The sequence below is a fragment of the Epargyreus clarus genome, unplaced genomic scaffold (genome assembly GCF_041222505.1).
Source record: "Epargyreus clarus isolate Ecla_fem2 unplaced genomic scaffold, WU_Ecla_fem_2.2 ptg000021l, whole genome shotgun sequence".
Taxonomy (NCBI): Eukaryota; Metazoa; Arthropoda; class Insecta; order Lepidoptera; family Hesperiidae; genus Epargyreus; species Epargyreus clarus.
In genome coordinates, this window is record NW_027332228.1 from 5,477,319 (window position 1) to 5,500,426 (window position 23,108).

At 37.5% G+C, this 23,108-nt stretch overlaps 1 protein-coding gene across 3 annotated transcripts; it reads left to right on the forward strand.

The window, feature by feature from the left end:
• Window positions 1-218: 218 nt before the first annotated feature.
• Window positions 219-23,108, forward strand: LOC140750910 (probable tubulin polyglutamylase TTLL2). Of its 3 annotated transcripts, none has more exons than XM_073084652.1 (14): window positions 219-518; window positions 2,167-2,458; window positions 2,533-2,630; window positions 3,022-3,144; window positions 5,541-5,644; window positions 11,781-11,928; window positions 13,918-14,080; window positions 14,722-14,835; window positions 16,603-16,808; window positions 17,660-17,808; window positions 18,648-18,789; window positions 20,836-20,922; window positions 22,022-22,216; window positions 22,856-23,108. In XM_073084652.1, exons 3-14 carry the CDS (start codon window positions 2,550-2,552, stop codon window positions 23,045-23,047), a joined length of 1,704 nt encoding a protein of 567 aa, XP_072940753.1. In that variant the 5' UTR covers window positions 219-518; window positions 2,167-2,458; window positions 2,533-2,549; the 3' UTR covers window positions 23,048-23,108. The 3 variants fall into 3 exon arrangements, with proteins under 3 accessions (XP_072940753.1, XP_072940752.1, XP_072940751.1); XM_073084651.1 differs by having other exon boundaries at window positions 2,536-2,630; window positions 18,642-18,789; XM_073084650.1 differs by having other exon boundaries at window positions 220-518; window positions 18,642-18,789.

Genomic DNA, 23,108 nt, shown 5'->3' on the forward strand with positions numbered 1-23,108 from the left:
ACCACGAATTTGGCAGTGTAGTTTAAGTGGTTATATGAAAAGGATTACATTGTATTATACACGAATACTTAGGATTATTTACTATTTAATTATTTTTTATAACATGATGGTAAGTGGCTACTGCCGCCCACGGGCCCATGGTAATCAATCCCATTTAAGATTAGATTCTTACCTAAGGGCGTCTACAGATCCGCCGCTACCCCTGAGGACTAGTTGCAATGCCTCGAAAAATCAGTCTCCCGCCGTTGTTGATGAGAGAATTTTACGCAATTTTATTTTTCGATTCATACACTTTTATTACAGTTTATAGGCTGGATAGTATGACGTGAAATGTAAGCAATGCAAACGCAACGAACATTGATGCCTTGTACTTTATTTTATAGATTTTCCTGAAGGATTGTTAACTGAAGCAAGTCACGGTGTGTCCTAGGGGTGTTTTTATGATAATAGGTACAGTTCTTACTTCTGGCTTGCACGCAAGAGTGTTTTGAAAATCAGACGAAGAAAATCAATTACGGGTATGACCTATAGAAAAATATAGGTAGCGATATTGGTTATTATTGTTTTTCGATAAGTTTAGACAGTGATTTTAAAATATATGCAAAAGGTTACAGTTGGATGCGTAGAAGTTATTGTCCTTATCCATAATTTAGGTTGTGTTGTTATATGTTAAATGCTTTTGTCTTTTGTAACGTTTCGATCATTGGTGGTATTGTATTGCATTGCAAAGCTTTATTAGATAGTAATTAAAAGTAGGATTATATTTTTCAAATCGACGTAGCGATACTAGGTCAAGTCCGTAGATCCCGGAGTCCTCTACGCAGCGCCGAGGACGGCCACCGGGGGGTTTTAGTGCGGTAAGATACCCCCGTGTCGTTCCCACGGCATAGGGTACCTTTTGAAGGTTTCTCCCTCGTAAACAAAAAAAAGGTCAAGTCCATAAGAATGACCTTCTCTATCTCCGGGTTCAATCTCCGACTAGAGAGCCATCTACCTATATGTAAACGATTGAAAGGTGGGTGAACCAGTAAGGTTCAATCGGGAAGGTGCCATATCCACTACTGTTTCTAGCGTGAAACAGTTCTGCGATTTGGTGGAAGGGTGTTGATACCGACTTACATAGGATATGCGACCATCTTAGTCCTCCAGAGTGGCGACACATCTGTGATCGATTTTAATTCGAACCTGTTCCATAGAGATTTGGTCAGAAACATAGGCGGCAGTGTCAAATTACCAGTCGGTATGCTTACCTATCGGTATACCACATGGGTCGTAAAGAGTTTACTTATTTAAAACTTGTCCTGAACCTTTATCAAATAAATCCTGTAAGAAAGTATTTTTATGAATCAATACTTTGTTACAGGATACATTTGATAAAGGTTCACTAGCACACTCCATACGATGTAATTCCCGGCTTAGAGCATTTTTCCTGTCGCGCGTGTTAAGGCCCATACACGCATCTTATTTGCCTCTGTGCGACTTGTTTCATACGCACATAAGGAGATTGCAGCGAGTTGTGTGCATGTGTTTGCGTGGTACGCATGCGAGCGTGACAAGAAAAGTGCCGATAATTTATGTGTGCGGGTGAGACGCGTGTGCGGTAACACAAGCAAAAGGAACAACACTTATAATAACAGCGCTTTTAACCAGTGTGCTTTTTTTGCTTGTGTGTTTTCTTCTTTGTGGTTAAACAGGCTGTTCGCTTATGAGGTAGTGGCGATGCAATTGACCGATCTTGCGTATGACTGCATTTCCTTTAGAGATTAATTACAGATGCTCACATACCTACTCTTTTAACTATTTAAAGCTGGTGACGGATCACATAATGACTGTTACTTATATGGTAAAAGAAATCTAATTTGGCTGCAGAATTTTCCACATAGACCATTTAGCGAAACTAAATATCAGCTTACTTAAATTAGTTCTACATTTTTGTAGCTTTCAGTTTTGATTTGAAAAGTAATTTCAGCAGAGTTATTTTTAGAGATGGACTTGTTTAAAATCAATCACATTAACCTTCAGCGAGTACGGTCTGAAATAGAAAACGTAACGTCATTAGCTTCAACAAAAGGCATTTACTTAGTTACGCTCGTTTTTGCCGAAAGCTCGGCGTGTCACGAATGAAACGAATAAATCACTGGGGTTACCTTAACTTGACGGTTGCAGTTCAGACGAGCCAGGGAGACAGTGCCGGGTGGGCGGGCGCGCGGAATAGTCGTTTCCGTAATTTCGCCCGTAATCGTAAACGTAACGCTTGTTACGCCGAAACGTGCGTAAAAGTGTCTCGCCGATATCTGATTGGGAAACAAACGTCGGGCCTGCTATGAGAAGCTGACATGCGATTTACGCGTTTGCGTACACGTTTTACGTTTGATTTATTTCGACGAGTGCAATAATATACGGAGTGCGGCCCAAAGTTGACATGAAGTGGCCAAAGTTTAGTTTTGTTAACGTAAGAGTAAGTAACGTTGCTTATTTCTGTAGGTTAGTTATTGTTTCTGTGTAGTATGAATAATTTTTGTTTGGTTTTAGAAGTTTAGCGGTAGATAATGGCTGAGGATTTCGACTGCGATGAACCTTTTATTTACCGGCTTAATGATAACGGTTCGGGACCAAGTTTGCTCATCAAGGTACGCTCGAAGATAATTCGTTTAATGTTTTAGAGATCACATATGAATGTGGTTTTGATTAATAAATCGGTGAAGCAAGTAAATATACAAGTAGAAATTGATAAAAGAAAAACGTAACGAAAAATACATTAATTCCTCTATTTCTATTCCCAAGTAAATAAAAGGAATAAAGGTTATAAAAAGGAAAAAACACCTTTTATCTTTTACTTAAATATACCGAGATGTCGGTCTACATACTAATAATTAGGTTTTAATCTTTACTTATCAATTCTTCATAACCATCACGGTGTAATATCTTCTCGCTTTTGTAACAAACATATCTGTTATCACAGTTGTTCATTAGAACACCTTCGCTGTATTGAAGTGTAACTTAGCTGTTCTTGTATTCAAGGTATGTGCGGAACGGGGATGGAGAATGTACCAGGGGTACAGCAGCAATGAAGAGAGATGGAATCTTTGGTGGAGGTCGAGCGCTTTCCCGGCGGCCTGCTACAAGACTCTTGGGGATTGGCAGGTATTTATAGCGTTAATGATGAATATATTTATATACTCTATAATTTGAAGGTGGTAAAACCCTTTGTGGTTCGACTCCGGCGGCACCACCGCCACACCTATTTCTACCTAATAACAGCAGTGTTAGGCGCTGCTGTGTTCCGGTTTGAAGGGTGTGGTAAGGGAGACAGACTTTTCCGAGGCGTTCCAGCTTAGTCCTCAGGGGTAGCGGCGCATCTGTGGCCGACCTCAGGTAGGAATATCTAATCCTATCTGGGGTTGATTACAGATGTCCATGGGCTGCAGTAGCTACTTACCATCAGGTGGACTGCATGCACGTCTACTACTCTTATATTATAAAAAAAAATACGTAATGCCACGAACAAGTTCATCAGTTAAAACGATTGTACGTATAGTCCGTGTAAAACCGCTAGTCCGCTCTGAATATAGAAATGAATCGCGTCGCCATAGCAAATTGTATGACTACACCTGCTCGCAACAACTTCAAAGCGGACTAACAGTTTGGCGCGGACTATACGTATCTAATTAAATTACTTAAACTTCTCGTGCTTAGGCTGCAGCAGCACTACTGCCTTCAACATCTACTTGATAGTAAGTAAGTCAGCAGCATCACACACCTTTATGATGGTACGGATTTACGACTGACTCTATACGCGCTTCTTGTAATATTTGCTACAAGTGTGCCAGAAGTGGCTTGCATACTTCAATAGTGTCGAGGTTAACAGGTTCCCTTATAAGATAAACGTTAAATTTTAGGTTAGTATCAGCAGATCGCATCATCGTGGTGGAACTGGACACTTGTGTTGGCTATTTATAAACTACTTGTCTTCTGTTTACAGAAATACGGTTTAGTGCTTTCGCCAAAAGTAACCATCCATCTCGAGTCATTTCCGTTAAGGTATCGTGCCTTTGTCTAATCAAAAGTTATGACGCTGTGACGATTGATAGTTTTATGGTCCACGCTCATGTTCGACAAGTACTTATTATATGTTTATGTTCACGTTGTTTCCACTCGTTTGCGCTTCGTAAGTTTAGGTTATATAGCTACAAATAGTTTAAAATATATAAAGATTGACGTTGTTATTGTCGTAGGTGTCAGTTGTTTTTTTTTTTTGTCCTTGTAGTTCCGGGACCGGAATAGGGCTACAGTATCTCCTGCTTGTCGTAAGAGGCGACTAAAAGGGGCTTTCGGGGTTGCGGGCTGTAAGACTGGGAGCTCGAACCGCCCGGCCAACGATCTCGGGAAGGACGGCGGTACATTTGACAAGTGTGGTGATTCAATCTCACTTAGGCGGAGCCCGGGCAGTGCGCTGGGAGGACTCCGGTTGCGTTCCTTTGGAGATCCCGGAGTCCTCTACGAGGCGCTGAGGACGGCCACCAGGGGGGATTTAGTGCGGTAAAAATCCCACATACCCCCGTGTCGCTCCCACGGCACCGGGTACCTTTTGAAGGTTTCCCCCTCGAGAAGAAAAAAAAAAGTTTCAGGTGTTTTATTTGAATAATTTATAAACATTTGGTCTCAGATCCCGATATAAGATGACCTTCACCGAGCTGCTTAATAGATGAACATTATTTTAAGTCTTATTAAATATGTCGATTATTATATTGCAAATGAGTTGTCTAAAAATTTCAGTCCAGAATATGCTTTTACAATTAAAAAAAAAAACGTAAACTTTTTACTGGTCTGGTTTATGGAAAAATTACATACCAATCAAAAGTATGGAGCCAATATATAATATATGCAAATGTTAGGTTAACTTTTATCTTCCTGTCACAACCCTTGGGTCAGCGGGTATAGACAGGTAAACAAGTTGGCCTACCCAAGGACTGTGACAAGAAAAAATAGTCAACCTAATGTTTGCATATTATATAGGTTTCATACTTTCGATTAGTATGTAATTTTTCTATTAACGAAACCATTAACATTTCACTAATGTTTAAGAAAAAAAAATATTTGGACTGAAATTTGTTAGTCATCCCATTTGCAATATACTTTTTGACATATTTAATTTGATATATAAACGTTTTAGCCATTAACCAGCTCGGTGAAGGTCGTCCTATACTAGAATCGTCTACTAATTCTGCTCTTGGCAGAGTTCGGGGTCATTTTGTTTTGTTTTTTGTGAAATGTTTGACACATCTTACATTTTTGACAGCGTAACAAAAATCAGTATCTATAGAGTTACAAATTACTAAAAAAATCAAGTTTTAGATGTTTTGGTATCACAACTTGGTGTTCAGTGGTTGATGACATGGATTACAGATCTTTAATTCTATATGTAATCTAGAGTATATTCACTATGTAAGAGTAGGTATATTCAGTTTACACATGCACTGTGTTGCGACCCACGATTTTTTGATTGTGATCCTTAAAAATCTGTTACATTTTATTTCCAGTTCATGAACCATATACCAAAGGGAGGCTCCATATGTCGTAAGGACAGTTTATCCAGGCTTCTTCGTTGCATGAGAAGGATCTATGGATCTATATACGACTTTAGGTAAGGATTTTTACTCACTATTATATTCCAAATTTATCTTTAAGGTTGGTTGTTAAATATTAAGGTAAAGCACGAAATTTACACATTATTTCTATTACATAAATAAAATCACATACCTATATAATTATATAGACAGCAAAAAATTGTTTCTTTTGTGGTAAATATATTACTAAGGGCCGATTTCACCAACGTCGCATATATTTTATTCCCAGAATAAGTCGTTAGTTACTCGCGAGTAAGCCTATTTTACGTTTCACCAACATTTATCCTAGCGACATCTCTATAATGAAGTAAAGTCGTATACCGCCGATTTCGGCCGAATAAGCGGCTATTCTTGGATTAGTAGTGTCATTTTTCTGTCACTGTATTGTATGTTGTACAACTTGTACTTATTACTTATATCATTGATTAAAACCTTAATAATGGCACGTCGTCTAAAGACAGAAAATCGGTTTTGTTTAATAGTACTTTATATAATTATATAAAACAATAATAAAGATTTGTTTATGCCAAATTAAAAATTCGAAATACGACAAAAATAAACCAAAAAGCTCGGGATCACTGTCAACTAAACTGTCAAGATAACGTATTATCCGAACAAATGTAAGAATATGCAGCGCTATTGTGCAAGTATACGTCAAACTGACTATTTTACTTGGATGCATTACGTATTTGTTCAATTCATTCGTTCAACGTCACAGAGTAACTATGTGAGAATAAGATATCCTTAGACTAACGTGGTGAAACGAAATTGAAGTTAACCATGGAATAAATTGACAGAGTAACGTTATACCGGGATAGCTACTCTAGTATAAATTAAGTGTTGGTGAAATCGGCTCCTAATCATATAGAGTAAAGGATCACTTTGTTTTTCTTTAAGTCGGAAAAAATATGTTTACTTAAAGGTTAAAGGTTTAATATTTATTCTCAAAAACATTATTCCTTACATTACAAAATATACCTAATACATTACACAAAATAACAATTTTATATCAAAGTTATTTGAAAAAAACGTTGTTGTTGTATAGTTTGTTTGCCCTAAAACGATAGGTCGTATCAAACGGAAATCAAAATATACAATAGTAGAGAGGGGTAATCAAACGGTTGAACAATTTAAAGCAATAAAAAAAATACACGCGACTCCATGAATTTAGATTGGAGGTTGTAAATTGTAATTGGATACAAAGCTGTGTTCGAGCTTTACAAACAATAATAAACAAAAGCTGCTGTAAAAATACTGCAGGTGATTTATTCAGCTTTGAATACTTTGAAAGGTGTAATCGTTGTTTGCCCTTATAATATTTAGCGATTGTTTTAATAATACGAATAGATGATGCTTCCAATTAATTTATTAAGGGCGCTTTTGTTTGATGTTACTACAACCTTTTCAAAAGTAACCTAATTTTTTAAATATCTTCTAATCGTGACTGGTTTTAATGTAAAGCTTTCTAATTTATTATTCATTTGTTAGACAAAACTTAATAATTTAAAGGTCACGAATTAATATTTTATAGCTCCTTTCGTAGCTTAATTATTAAAATTTGATTATCAACTTGTTATTATTGTGATTTCGTTCCTTGTTATATGTAGGAATAATATCATTGAATAATTTAACTTCTGATTTTTTTTTACTATACCTAAATAGGGATGAAATAACATTTCAAATCAAAGTTTATTCCACACTTTACTTAAATATGAAAACTTATGAACAATTTGTAATTACGCTTTTTGTAATATATGGCTCCTGTATACCAACCCTATTGAAGTTTTTCAATTGTTCCGCCTCGAGTTGTTGTGTTTAGTTTTTGAACTACATAATGAATATGGTTCCTGAAACTTGCCATTGTAGATTTATTGTTTTATATAGCTATCCATATAGAGATTCCACATGATTTATTATATCTTAAGCATATTATACTGTATGTCAAAGATAAATGTTATTAAGAATAAATGCTTTTATATTATTTCCTAATGCCCGATAAAGATTTTAGACCCAATTTGATTTCCAAAAGCTTTCAGTCAATTTGATAAATGAATGAAATGAAGCTGATAATTATTTATTAGTCGACGCGGTTTAAGCGCCGATAAGTGTGTTACTAGCTACCGCATTATTTTTTTATAACTTAAATTAAATTAACAAAAAAATTGAGCTGTAATCTAAATCAGTAAACAACGTCATGAATACGATTGGGATCATCCTTGCTGTCAACGATAGATGCAGTGTTACCCATAAGGACTAAGTTGCAATACCCTCATTAAGTCTATCACTTTAAAGCTAGAGCAGGGCAGCACTTTCAAGGTGGTAGAACCCTTTGTGGTTTGACTCCGGCGGCGCCACCGTCACACCTATTTCTACCTAATAACAGCAGTGTTAGGCGCTGCTGTGTTCCGGTTTGAAGGGTGTAGTAAGGAAAACAGACTTTTCCGAGGCGTTCCAGCTTAGCCCCTAGGGGTAGCGGCGCATGTGTGGCCGACCTCAGGTAGGAATATCTAATCCTATCTAGGGTTTATTACAGGTGTCCATGGGCGGCAGTAGCCACTTACCATCAGGTGGACAGCATGCATAAAAAAAACTTGACGCTCCTTTGATTAAAACAGCAAACATTGTGGCGTAAGAGCTTCTGGAGTTTAACCATAAACGGTTGTACTGTCTTTCAATCATAAAAATCTGTCTCAATAACAGGCCAATGCTCTTCCCGGTCTCTTGAAATGAAACTTGTTTTGATCGGTAAATACGGAAATATGTAAACTACGCACGAATGCTTCAAATCCACTTATCGTATGGAAAGTTTCGAACGTGGTTTACGTACGAAAACTTCCGTACGTTCATCAATTTGTATTTTTTTAAATAAATGTACCTTACAATAGGATTTAACTGAATAACTGTTTGAAGGCAATATAACAGAAAGGAATTTAGATGTCTGTTGTAAGTCAATATTTCTAAGATGGCATGGACCGATAAATGTCTGTAACCAACGATATAAAAAAACAATTAACAAAAAATACAACCGACTTCTATGTCACTACAAAGTAAAAAAATAATTGAAATGAATTTTGGTTTAGTACATATTTCTGAAGTCGGCGCTCAATATATTTCGTTGGATAACGATGTAAACAGCGTGTCTAATATGAGGACCAACTTCCAGCTCGTCTCTATACAATAAAAAAAGAATTATTAAAATCAGTCCACTAACGGCGGAGTAATTCGTGTACATACATAAAAAAAAAGATACCGGCCGAATTGATAACCACCTCCTTTTTGAAGTCAGTTAAAAATAGGGATTTCATTTGAATATCACACACACACATGCTTTGCCATTTTTGTGGATTAAGATGGTCGCCTCATGCATTAGACAGTCGACAAGCAAACCTAAACGTAAAACTGCTTTATGCCACAAATAGATGTGGCGATGCTACCTCGCTACCGTTCGGAGTATGTTGGTTCCTTTTAATTACATTTAACACTTTTCCTACATTACCTGACATTTGCTTAGCAAGCTCTTTGTGTGCATATCAATTCGATACATACACAAGTAGATACAAAAGTATAGAACAGGAACATTTGTTGATTGTATTGCGTATCGTGTGGAGTCGCCCCGCGTCATCGGGCATTTGAATGAAGAACCATTCGTTGCGTGTCGCACGGAATTATCAGTCGTCCTTTTATAGCGATACGCTCAAAAAATACAAATTTGCACCGCTATTGCAAATGAAATCCTGTAATTTTCGACGATAACTTCCTCCCATCACGTGATGCTTACGATTTCAATATTTAATTTCCATAATCAACATTCACAGGCCCGTAATAATATACCGTGTTACAACTTTGAATTCGAAGTTAAAGCGACATTAGCCAAGAAATTAGCGATGCTTGGCGACAAAATTAAATTAACAAAGTTTGCTTCAGTTTTCAAAGGTCACATTGTAAATTCTTCCTGGCTTCCCTAGAAGGTGAAAGTTCGAGGTAATGTTAAATTATCGTTTGGAATATTAATGAAGCACGCTTTCATTGCAATTACCCCAAGTGGTACCATTTTACCAGTGTTCGCGTGACGATGCTCTGAAAAAGTCAATGTCGTTGGTTTTATTAGTTAGTATTTATCCAGTAACTATGGTGCAACGGTCATAGGACTGAGGTATTGCTATATAGGTAGATATATTATAATTTCTATACTATGAAAGCATTGAACAAGCATGCAGCCCACTTGGTGTAAAGAGGTCATTTCCCTTCATGGATATTTGTTACTGATTCCTGTTAGGAATCTCATCATTTAATTGTCTGGTCAAGGATTGAACCCGGAGCTTTCTGCGCGTCAGACTGGTATGGAGACTGCTCCGCTATGGAGGTAGTCAAAATGATGTATGCACCTGATCTTACGTAATTCAGACAGGGAAGTAATGGGGCTGAAGAAGTATCATATAAATAACTAAATCATGACATGACGGTTGGAATTGTTTTACTCTTCTCGACTTGACACGACGGTATGCGCGGTAAATGATAGAGAGTGAAGGGCACACGCATCAGCTAACAAACAGTCGTACATGACTCGAAGGGAATAATAACATTTGGCTTGCTTCACATTTGAAAACTTTTAAATATCCATTTAACATAAGTTTTGATTTTATTAATTTTGTTTGCTTTGCATCTTTGTTCATGTATGGAACTTAAATCATGGAACAAATGTCCACCACATTTGTTGTAATTTTTTACAAAACTAAGTTAATGAACGAGTCCATCTGATGATAGGTGGTCACTGCCGATCGTGGACTATAAACAACTCCGTATAGAACAGAGTTTACCTAGAGCCGATTACAAAGGAATTGTTACTCTCCAGGACTAACTTGCTGGCCTCACATTTAAGTTACCTGGCAACCATACAAAGAAAATTACAAAACGTTAGTTTCCATAGCAAACCTTTACGTTATTGTATTATTTGAGCGTATAAAATGTATGTCAAATATCCTACTGATCAGTTTTTATTTTCAAATAAAATAACCTATATTTATGTGAAATAACTTCCTAACAGTGGATAACATAAGAGTTTCCGAGTTAACATGTGACATATAAATAAAGTAGGTAAGCTTTACAACATAAGTACGACCATAAGATTTAGTTGCAATACTCTTTGTATTCGAAAACAGGTGAACTCACAAATCTAACCATGTTGCGTGATATCTGCCGACTCGGCTGTACGACGTGAGTGCATACGAGCAATTTTCCTACATGCATCGAAAATGCGAAACTACTTCGGTACTGCTTACATTATCAAAAAGTAGCTTTGTTTCTAGCGGGGTTAACAGCTTAATAATATATTGTTCGTGTTTTATAAATATTTATAACCACCTCCTTTTTGAAGTCGGTTAAAAAGGCTTTACCCAATACCGAAGTCAGTTAAAAAAGGCTTTATCTACTCTTGGAAATTCTTGTATATATGGGTACCGACCAAATGAAATAAAAATATACCTACGAATGTGAATATAAATAATAATTTATCTGACTTTGGGTTACCCTATCGATTATGTGTTATCTGTGACCTTTATTATTTTATAAAACTTATTAGAAAACATACTAAGTAGTTTTCAAAACGACTCTACTTACTCTGATGATACTATATTTGGAGGACAAATTCTAATCTATACTTGTACGTATAATCTATTGTATATGGCAAGGATGGAGATTCATCTTACACGTCCTGAAAATGGTTATACAGCTTGGTGTTCTTGGTTCTATATTATTTTTACCATATATTCTACCGACTTTACAATGGTGAGTGTTCTGAGAAACTGTTCGATCTGGTGCCTATATCACCCTTTCTTCATGGCATCACTCGCCGAAGGATGAGGTTCCTTTCACATCAACTGGACCCGTGGCGGTCCTCCACGGTTCGGTTTGCACGGTCCTTTTTGCCGCGTACGTGCAAAATGTGGATTGAAAGTCCTCTTGAGCAATTCACTCAGGACTATGACATGGGGCTCTTTAAGAGGGGTGTAAAAAGAGCTCTCCTTCAAAGCCGGCGATGCATTGGCGACTCTTCTGGTGTTGCAAATGTCCATAGGCGACGATGACTGCTTTCCACCAGGTAGTCCGTTTGCCTTATAGTTAGGTTAAATATAAAAACTCTACAATCTGTTTCAGCCCTCCGTGCTTCCACCTGCCCTTGGAGTACGCGAAGTTCGTGTCGGAATGCTCCCGGCTGCGGCGCAGCGAGGATGGCAGCTCCAACGTCGTCTGGATTCACAAGCCGGTGGCACAGAGCCAGGGTCGAGGGATATTTCTGTTTAGGGTATACTTTAGATATTTAACAATTTACACATAACATGACATAAACATTATACCTACATTTATTATTATTTATTTTTTGTATATCATCAAATATATAAAGATGTTTCAGTTCTAATACATATTTATTGAATGGCATCTGTACAAAGAAGATACTAAAGTGTTTAAAAAGAAACCGAAGATACGTACTCCAAAAATTTGAGGAGAAACTCATCTTAAGAAATCATCTCAATTTTTAATTTATTTATTTTGTGACTGGCGCCAACCAGCTCCACTTTCGTGCGCTTATAAATATATAGGTGATACCGCTCCAGCCTCGTCAGATTCTTCATCTATCTAAGCATGTATTGTTATAGAGTAGAAAATATAAAACACTCTTATTCATAACCCGTTTTTAAGTTCTTATACTGACTCCGACGTTCCATCTAAATCTTTTACAATGTCTTTCTTCAATCGAACAATTACGTTTACGAGCGAATGAAATTGGCATAGTTACACGATCACAGAGTTACAAACAAAGCTAGAGTGCATAACTTATTGGTAAACTTGCAAACGGCACGGAGTCAAGTTGAACACGCTATTTGGCCTCGTTTCTGTTTGTATGCAATGTTTTACAATTTTATGTAAGCACTTTGTTTGGGCGTTCTGTTTATAATTTCGACTGTAAGCGGGAGTACAGATATGGGCATTCAAGTATTGTACTCGGAGATTTTTATAGCGAATTCATAAAATTTTTGAACAAGAGTCTGCTTTAATGACCTATTCAACCCAATTTTTTATTAATTAAAATTAAATAATGTACAAGTTAAAGTTCACAGTTAGTCATATGAGTTCATATAAAGAGATGTTTTGCTGTAGTCCCCTCGTTTAGCAGTATATATTTCTGATCACGGTAAATTAGTAGCTTCGGCGGAAGGAGCTGGTAACCGAATTTAATATATTATTCGTACGTCATCTACGGAAAGAAGAAAAATAAGTGGTCGTCGATGTCACAAATCACTTAGCAAACTTAATCATTCAAATGATTTTATTTGCAGCATAATATCAAAATTACGACAGATTTGTGTTTGTTTTATTTAACCCACAGGTATTTACAAATTGTCATAACATTACATAAAATTATCATTATCATTATTACCTATTTATTTATTAATTTTACCACGCAAACAGCCTTTTTTTTTCTTATCGAGGGGGAAACCTTCAAAAGGTACCCGACAACGTAGAAGCGACGCCGGGTTATGTGGGATTTTTACCGCACTAAAACCCCCCCCCCGGTGGCCGTCCTCGGCGCTGCGTAGAGGACTCCGGGATCTCCAAAGGAACGCAACCGGAGTCCTCTTAGCGCGTTGCCCCATCGGGCTCCGCCCAAGTGAGCTTGACGCGACCACACATACCGTCGTCCTTCCCGGAGCCGCTGGCCGGGCGGTTCGAGCTCCCACTCTTGCCGCCCGCAACCCCGGAAGCCCCTAACAAACAAAACTTATAAACTATAACATTATACATCATAACTTTTCTATGTATGTAAGCCAATTATGTGCCTGCACAATTTTCATATATGACATGTTATTGCTTATTTTAACGGTTAAAATAATAAAGAATACAAATCAATACCTATCTTCGAAATTATGTACAATGGAAACAATGTTATCAACAACAAACTCGCGTATGCGCTGAGTAGAACAGATTATCAACTAAGAACATAAATATTTATATTTTTCACAACACTATAGATACTCAACTTTAAAAAGATTCTCATATCTCTTCTCTGTCCCGAGTAAGCCATATATATTTTATTTTTGTTCATCATATGTATGCAGTTAATATGTGTTTACTACTTTTTCTTTTTCAACAACATGTCTCAAATTTGGCGATTGTTGTACACTCCAGTAAGTGGCATGGATACTGGCCTATATCTTGTGAATGTTACTTATATGAATGTTTGTATGTTATGCTGTTGTTGTGTTTAAAATAAATAAATAAATGTTGTTTTTAGAGCGTATGCGAAATGCGGTGCGGCAGTGCGGCGGTGGTGCAACGCTACATAGAGCGGCCGCTGCTCATCGCGGGCTACAAGTTTGACCTGCGGCTGTACGTGTGTGTGCCGGGGTACAGGCCGCTCACAGCGTACATGTATGCTGAGGGATTGGCGAGATTTGGTAAGATTTTGTAAACTAATAATAACGACTCTTATGAAAGTTGTCAACTTAGGTACGCTCGCTTATAAAAAATATTTTTTGCGTACCAGAGATCGTAATTGGATTTGCTAGTAATACTCATATAAATATCTATGTCATTTAATTATTATTACCAGTATGTATAGCACACATCACTTATCCGAGCTACGCGAAAAATAATACGGGGTTTCACCGAAAACCAGCAGCCGCGGTTTCCCGCGACACAGGCTGAGTGTAACCCTTTTTCGGGTTCCATGTTTGTTCTATGTATTAAGTACTATGTACCCTTAATATTTACCGAAATAAATGTTTTCTTTCTTTCTTTAATATCGATCTGTTGGGGGCAAAACGTTAGATTAATTATTTAAACCGGGCGTTAGTCCTGAGCTATGTATCTGGCAGATCTCATATTGATCAATCCTGTCTGGTGATGATAACCAATTTTACTGATGAATGTCTCCACTTATCATGAAGTAGTCTTCATACATGGTACTTTGTGACTAGTCTATCCATCAAGGCTTCTTACAAGGTATCAACAGAAAACACACTTATTTATTACATATGAATTTAAATTTGTATCTTTTCATTGTATTTCTATATAAATTGTGTATTCTTTATTTCAGGGACAGATAAATACACGCTGACGGATATACATAACCCTTATAGACATTTGACGAATTCGTCACTAAACAAGACTGGACCGCGGTATGCGGAGTGCAAGGATAGAATAGGAAGCGGTATGCTATTTATCAAAGTATATTTACCTAAATAACATTGGTTCATTAATTAAGACCCTGAAGAAGAAGTGATGAGAGGACGGACGTGGACTGTAGGCCCATTTATACCTGATGGTAAATGGCTACTGCCGCCCATGGACATCTGTAATGAACCCCAGAAAGGATTTGATATTCTGACCTGCGGTCAGTCACAGATGCGCCGCTACCCCTGAGGACTAAGCTGAAAAGTATCTCTCTTTTAAGTGTGGCAAGAGAGAAATACTTTTTACCTTCAAACCAGAACACAGCAGCGCTTAACACTGCAGTTTTAAGGCAGAAATAGGTGTGGCGGTGGTACCACCGCAGTAGAAGCACCTTCAAAATTTCGAATGGAATATTTTGATTTTTATTCAAAATTCAAAATATTCGATTGTAGGTACACCACAAAATGCATTAACATTCGTAAAAAAACGAAAACGGTAGTGGTGGTCAAAGTTATATTGCGTAAGTAGCGGAAGAAAGGTGTTTCAATATAATAATTGTGGTAATAGATTACTGTTAATTTATATATTAACACAATAAAACACAAGGAAGCTTTCGAAGCCTCAGCTATAGCTTTCTTAAAAAAGGAAAGCAGGAAGAAAAATGGAATTATTTTAATTTATAAGGTAACAATACGCTTCTATGAGGAATCTTATAGGCTGAAATTGTTTTTGCTTCTCGGACTGTAATAAGTAATTCATCTCATTTGAAAATTTTCCTTGTATAAAAGAGCATTATCACATTTCTCACTTTGATACTTTTGTAACGTAAAAAGCGACAATGAGTTAAATTTACAGGAGTGATTTCAACGTTCAACGAAATATTTACAAAAAGTGAAATACATTCACAAAATTGTTGGATTTTAAATATTTATTTCTGTTAAATTCTGATATTTGACTATAATGAAAACATAAATCAAACTGCTACAAAAGTATATATTTTTAAACCTAAGCCAATTAAGCCAAAATATATTTTAAAATATTTGTGATCTTTTTAATAAATCATAATAAAATGTGTTTTTTAATAATAATTACCCTGTATTTTGAAAATAAAAATAGGACTGAGAGGGATTTAGGATAAACGTGCGCAAATAATAAAATACCTACTTTTCCAATAACTGTCAAGTATCCTATTAGGTGAGTATTTATATTTTAACCGTAAAACACTATCCCGTAAATTACACCATAATTATCATCATCATCATCATCAACCCATTACTGTCCCACTGCTCCTCTCAGAATAAGAAGGATTAGGCCATAGTCCACCGCGCAGGCCAAGTGTGTATTGGTAGATTTCATATACCTTTGAAAACTTTTTTAAGATTTCTCAGGTATGCAAATTTCCTCACGATGTTTTCCTTCACCGTTTAAGCAAGTAATCATTAAATTTAAATTTTGAAGGTGGTAGAACCCTTTGTGGTTCGACTCCCGCGGCACCACCGCCACACCTATTTCTGCCTAATAACAGCAATGTTAGGAGCTACTGTGTTCCGTTTTAAAGAGTGTGGTAAGGGAGACATACTTATCCGAGGCGTTCCAGCTTAGTCCTCAGGGGTAGCGGCGCATCTGTGGCCGACTTCAAGTAGGAATATCTAATCCTATCTGGGGTTGATTACAGATGTCCATGGGCGGCAGGAGCCACTTACTATCAAGTGGACTGCATGCTCGTCTGCTACTCCTATATTATAAAAAAATGTAAATTGCGCCATATCCATTAGTAATTGCCTTTCAAGCGATAATCGTTCAGGTTGCAAATGGACACTGAAGCAAGTGCGCCGAGCGCTGGTGGGGCGGTGGGGCGCGGCGGAGTGGCTGGTGTGGCAGCGCGTGCGCGCGCTCGTGTCGCTGACGCTGCTGGCGCAGGCGGCCGGCACGCCGCCCGCGAGGAACTGCTTCGAGTTCTACGGGTTCGATGTGTTGCTTGATGACTCGTTGAAGCCTTGGTTACTTGAGGTGAGTGAGTGAGGATTTTTGATGTGAAACATCTATAGCCGCACGTAAAACCGATTTCTGGCGTGGCGACGCATGCCGTGGCGACGTGTACGGTGTGGCGACGCGTCGCCATGCGCAATCGAATTCAATAAATAGTCATCGTTATCTGGAAAAAAATCGTAATATTTTATTTTATCATTATGACATATTTAGTTCCTATCACAATATGTTCTTTTCTGCATATTACTTTTACAAAATAATGTCGATGTTTCACATCTGCCAGGCGTCCCGTGACGGCTCACATTTTTTTCTATGTATGTTGGTACTTTGTATTTGCAATTTTCCATTTAATATACATTTGTTTTTACATGACTTTTATTGTATTTATGTACTGAATGTTTTCAAAAGTAGGCATATGTACATTTGATAAATTGAAATATAGTATCACCATTGGTCTGATGGTCCAATCTAATCGAATTGTAGTTAATGAATAGTTAATTATCGTCCATGTACATGTACTACGGCCTATATGGGCTGATATGATATGACAGAAAAACTGACTTAAGTGTGACACATGCTAACATTAGCCTCTATAAACAAACAGACTCAATTATTTTTTACTATGCATATAAGATTCATATAAATTATTTAATAAAGACAGGTTTAATTTAATTAAAGTTAATAAGTAGTAAGCACCCAACTCTTTACATATTCCGTAATTTAAATTGTACCATTCCGTTAAATGGTTACATTCGAAGTTAGCATCGCTTTGGCAAATATTACATATTTAGTGTCTCTTAACTCATCAAATTGTAAGAAGTCTGTTTGTTTACTATTAAGCATTTTAATGTTAACATATTAATATTTTACAGGTAAATCTATCGCCGGCTCTAGCAGCAGATTGCGAGGCAGATGTAATAGTGAAGCAGCCGATGCTGCACGAACTGTTCGACTTGCTGGGGCTGCCGATGCGGCACACCGGCCTCTCGTATCTTCAGGGACCGCCCACGAATATCAACAGGTTGGACCTTTTGAAAGATTGTAGATATCTTCGTGGTTCTTGGTGTGACTAGATAGATAGACTCTAGTAGTACCTATTCCAATTCGATAGAATTAGATACACAGTTGGGGGTTGGTTAAAGTTGTCAGTTGGAACTATATGCTAATGTGCTACTTTAGTATTAAAAGGATTTAGTATAGTTGGTACTGAATTCACATGTCGTACTAAATTCACAAAAAAATGAGCGAAGGAAGCTTTGTCAAAATATGAGGGTGCCTTCAGATTATCTTGGTATTGTTTTGAGAGAAAACATACACCTAGAATTATAAATTGTAAGAAAACATATAGGTATGTAACATGTATGTACCTACTATGTTTACCATCGTGCACAGCAAAGTAGTGCGACTACGTGTAACTTCCTTTCCTAGATTTCTATGGACTTAGATGGAGATACTTAACCGTTACATGTAACTCTAGTATTGTGTACAATTGTATGAAGGTGGTAGAACCCTTTGTGGTTCGACTCCGGCGGCACCACCGCCACACCTATTTCTACCTAATAACTGCAGTGTTAGGTGCTGCTGTGTTCCGGTTTGAAGGGTGTGGTAAGGGAGACAGACTTTTCCGAGGCGTTCCAGCTTAGTCCTCAGGGGTAGCGGCGCATCTGTGGCCGACCTCAGGTAGGAATATCTAATCCTATCTGGGGTTGATTACAGATGTCCATGGGCGGCAGGAGCCACTTACCATCAGGTGGACTGCATGCTCGTCTGCTACTCTTATATTTAAAAAAAAATGTATAACTAAGATTGGTACGGGTATAAAGTTGCGTGTAACTCGGAATCGTAATTTCCTAGTTACAGTTCGGAGGATGAAAGCGGTGTGGCGAAGGTGCCCGCGCCGGCGCCGCCGCCGCCGGGCCGGCGCGGCGCGCGGTGGCGGCGGCGCGCCGTGCCGCTGCACTGCGTCACCATACAAGCGCCGATGACCGACAAATATAATGTGGTAATGTTGCTACATACATTAGTAAATACTTGTTTAAACGAGAACAATATTTTAATATTTATTGTACAGGGTGAATTTTTCAAATGGGCCTTCAGGGCCAAATCTGAAACTATAAGGATTATCGAAAAATGCCGAAAGGAGTTAAAATTTTTATAAAAACTAAAACTGCATCATTACATTTTTAAATATCTTTCTCCCTAGCCGGGAATCGAACGGGTTCATTTTGAAATACACCTATATTACTCCACTATTATTATTAGGAAGTAATTTTATGTGACAAATTAAAGGAAAAGCCTAAATTTTAAGAAAATACATACTTTTTCATGGTAATATGGCAGTTAAGTTCCCGCCATTCATTAATTTAAGCATTTCGCGTATTAACATTTTTTTGTGATTTATGTTCGACTTAGATAACACTATCAGATAGTGGAATAATATAGAGAGTGTATTTTTTTTCAAAATGAACTCGTTCGATTCCCGGCTAAGGAATGAGATATTTTAAAAACGAATGATGTAGTTTTAGTTTTTATCAAAATCGGCCTCGTAACTCCTTTCAGCATTTTTCGCTAATCCTTATAGTTTCGGATTTGGCCCTGAAGGCCTATTTGAAAAATTCACCCTGTATATACACCTATTAACACTTGCGAAGCGCATTAACTGATTTACAAAATTAAGCAACGTGACCTTGCTTAACTTTTAATTTCGTAGGTCGGGCATTGGGTGAATGACCGCTAGTGTTTTTTATTTAAAATAAATTGAATCACATCAGACAAAGTTTCACATAATTAGAATGTTCTTTTTCACAGAAGGTTAGAAGGTTTCACAATTGGGTGCCGTTGTTTCAACGCGGATTTACTGGAACAACATAAAGGCGCGATTGAATACGTCTCCATTTCGAGAATTTTCCCATTGTTAAAATAAACATAAATAAATATAAGAATAAGATGTATATTTATAAGCCATATATGTCTTATACACTTTATATATGTATGGTCTCCAGACTGAATTTAAGAGACCATGTATCCTCGCATCGCGATTTGATACGGTGCGACTCTACATGTCTCGATTGTTTCGAATTCGAAACACTTTGAAATGAATAAAATAATAACATATGAGCAGAAAACTGCATTGGATGTATGATCCTGCATTAGGGATCTGTGTGTAGGCGCACCGCGATTTGATATGGAGCGCGTCCACATGGCCCGTTAAATACATTATATATCATTATAAAGCTAATAAACGACGTGTAAAATACTGATTAGTTGAATAAAATAAAATATAATATAAGTTTAAAACTGCACCGTTTGGGACAAGGATAGTCTGCCCCGATTGTCTTGGCCGACTCTTACGGCACTAAGAGAGGAAGAAAGGGGAAGGCCCTATTTTACTGCGCCGGGGCCTCAAGTGACCGCTAATGTTTAAGTTTTCTGAGCGCTTCCTTGGTTAAAAAGCTGTGTGAAATATTTTATTAACATAATATATGGTCTAAAAATATGGGATAACTCTCACACGTGTACGTTTAACTAATAAGTTTTTTCCATATCTTTCAAAGTAAGCAAAGGCCGTCTAGCCGCTTATGTCCAGTGTGTTAGATTATGGCTCAAAGTGTCTAATTCGATGATTTGAAAAATCATCGCTTAAAAGTAGTTCAGAACTAATTTGCTGTTGAAATATAAGAAAACAACTTGATAAGTTTCAAATAAAATTCGTAGGCACTTGTCTTGTCAATTTTTTTTTATAATATAAGAGTAGCAGACGAGCACGCAGTACACCTGATGGTAAGTGGCTACTGCCGCCCATGGACATCTGTAATCAACCCCAGATAGGATTAGATATTCCTACCTGAGGTCGGTCACAGATGCGCCGCTACCCCTGAGGACTAAGCTGGAACGCCTCGGAAAAGTCTGTCTCCCTTACCACACCCTTCAAACCGGAACACAGCAGCGCCTAACACTGCTGTTATTAGGTAGAAATAGGTGTGGCGGTGGTGCCGCCGGAATCGAACCACAAAGTCTTGTCAAATGATTTAGTCAATTAAAATTTCAGGATACGACTGAAAAAACTAAGGACATACAAGTGGGGCGATTGTACAAAACATCGTCGGAAGTAAGCACAGACACATCTGACACACAGGTAACTAACTAGAAATAATTTGGAACCTAAGATAGTATAAATAAATTAATCAATTAATGAAATATGTTGGATAGGTACTGCGTTGATAGAAAAATATATTGACGTTTTTGTGTTTGTGGCAAGAGATTCTTACTTAACCAAAACGTTTCGATTTGACCTTATGAGTAAATAGGTATCTATGGCCCACTCAGATAGGATTTTAATTTTATGTAGGCCTGATTACAGATGTCAATGCCACATAAGATCACTTGGACACTAAATCCACATGGTGATTAGTGGCATCAAGGTTTGCTTGTTTATTACTTCAACCATAAAAAGTATGATAAAAAGTTTATTGTGAGGTATATCGTCTTTGCTGCCGCTGCTAAGCCGTCTATGGTATACGCAATTATAGTTAGAACATAGATACAGATCACGAATATAAATTATTTGTTGACTGAAATACGATTGAAACATGAAGCTCGTCGATCATGTGGTCGTACCACGCAAAAATATCATTAAAATACCTAAACAACGAGATCTGAATTCGTTTTGAAATAGTGAGCTTTCATATCTGAAAAATACTGAGCTATTTAAGTATTTGTATAATTCAGAAGTTAAAACTGGGGTAGTTCTTTGTACCGGTTCTAATACGTTAATATTTTAATAGGTAGATAGTACCTATAGCTACGCGATACTGTATATTTTGCAAAAATACTTGAAATTTTCTCTTCCTACCTTGATTCGAATCATTTCATAATTACATAACCCAATATTACTTTTAATTTTAGTTTTTTTTATTAATTGTTACTAAATTCAGTATAGTCCGCACCAAACTGTCTCGTCCTCGCTGAAGTTGTTGCGAGCAGGTGTAGTCATACAACTTGCTATTGCGACGCGATTATTTTTATAGTTAGAGCGGACTAGTAGCACAGTATAAGGATATTTATACTGTGCTAGTAGTTTTACGCGGACTATACATGATTTAATTTTAGTTCTTTTTTCATAATAATTCATTACATATTTGATTTCATAAATATCTTCATTCGAAATAAGAAAAACAAACGCAATCACGGGCAATTATTAAAAACATATTATTAAAATTAATTCATATTTACAGTCGTCATCAAGTGTGGCCACACCGTCCTCGGAGCCGGCGGACGAGACGTGGCGCGGCGGGTACGCGACGGCGGCGTCGCGGAAGAAGATGATGAGCGCCTGTGTTTGGGGCAATGGCGTTAGATGGGACAAGAGCACTGGCAGAGTGGGACAGTGGGTGAAGATATACCCACATACATTGTCCAATGATGATCATGTGAGACATTTTAAAATATTATACAATATTTTTATTAAAATGTGCGTAACGTTGTAATTTTAAACAATAAAATACTTAAAGTTTGTTACTAAATTATAAACAAGAGTAGGAAAAATTCAATTATTTAGAATACATTTCGGATTGGACAGATGTTCTTTCTGAGTAAGATCTAATTGTAATAACTGTTTAAATGAAGGGGTTACGAATTGTCTGATATGGAGGTTTCTCGTGATACTTACTTTCCTGCATCTCTTAAGCGTGTTATAATTGATTTCTAAATACAGAGCGTTAGCACTTAATATAAAATTCTCATCACGCTTTTCCGTGCTATGTCGTTCACCAACACCCTAATTGCATTAGAATCCGTAATACTTTAATATTATATTATTAATGTATATTAACTATTACTTCGAATAGTACCTAATAGTGTCATGTCAGTAACAGTAAAGTCCGCGTAAAACTGCTAGTCCGCTCTGAATATAGAAATAAATCGCGTCGCCATAGCAAATTGTATGACTGCACCTGCTCGCAACAACTTCAGAGTGGAGTAGCAGTTTGGCGGGGACTATACCACGTCACCAGTGTACGTAACACAATAAATATTTATTTCTCTTTGCAAGTCTTGAATATTCCCTACAGCTAGCAGTGGAAGACGCGCGTGAGAGTGTAGCCCACATCTCCAAGTTTATCCGCGCGGCGCGCGAGGTGGCGCGCGACGGGCGGGCCGCGCGCGCGCCGCGGGACGGCAGCCGCGACGCGGGTTTCGAGGCCGCACTCCGCAAGAAGCTCGACTACGGCCCGCAGTTCCAAGTGTGGCTCCCGCCGTTTTAATGTGTTCATTTTAAATAGAGAATATAAGCTTAGTTAGCCAATAAATGCTTGCTCAACTGAA

Coding starts and splice junctions, on each gene's coding strand:
- LOC140750910 (XM_073084651.1), top strand. CDS start 2,550: ATGGCTGAGGATTTCGACTGCGATGAACCTTTTATTTACCGGCTTAAT. Junction 14,836..16,602: donor CAAGGATAGAATAGGAAGCG/GTATGCTATTTA, acceptor ATAATCGTTCAG/GTTGCAAATGGACACTGAAG. Junction 20,923..22,021: donor CAGACACATCTGACACACAG/GTAACTAACTAG, acceptor TCATATTTACAG/TCGTCATCAAGTGTGGCCAC.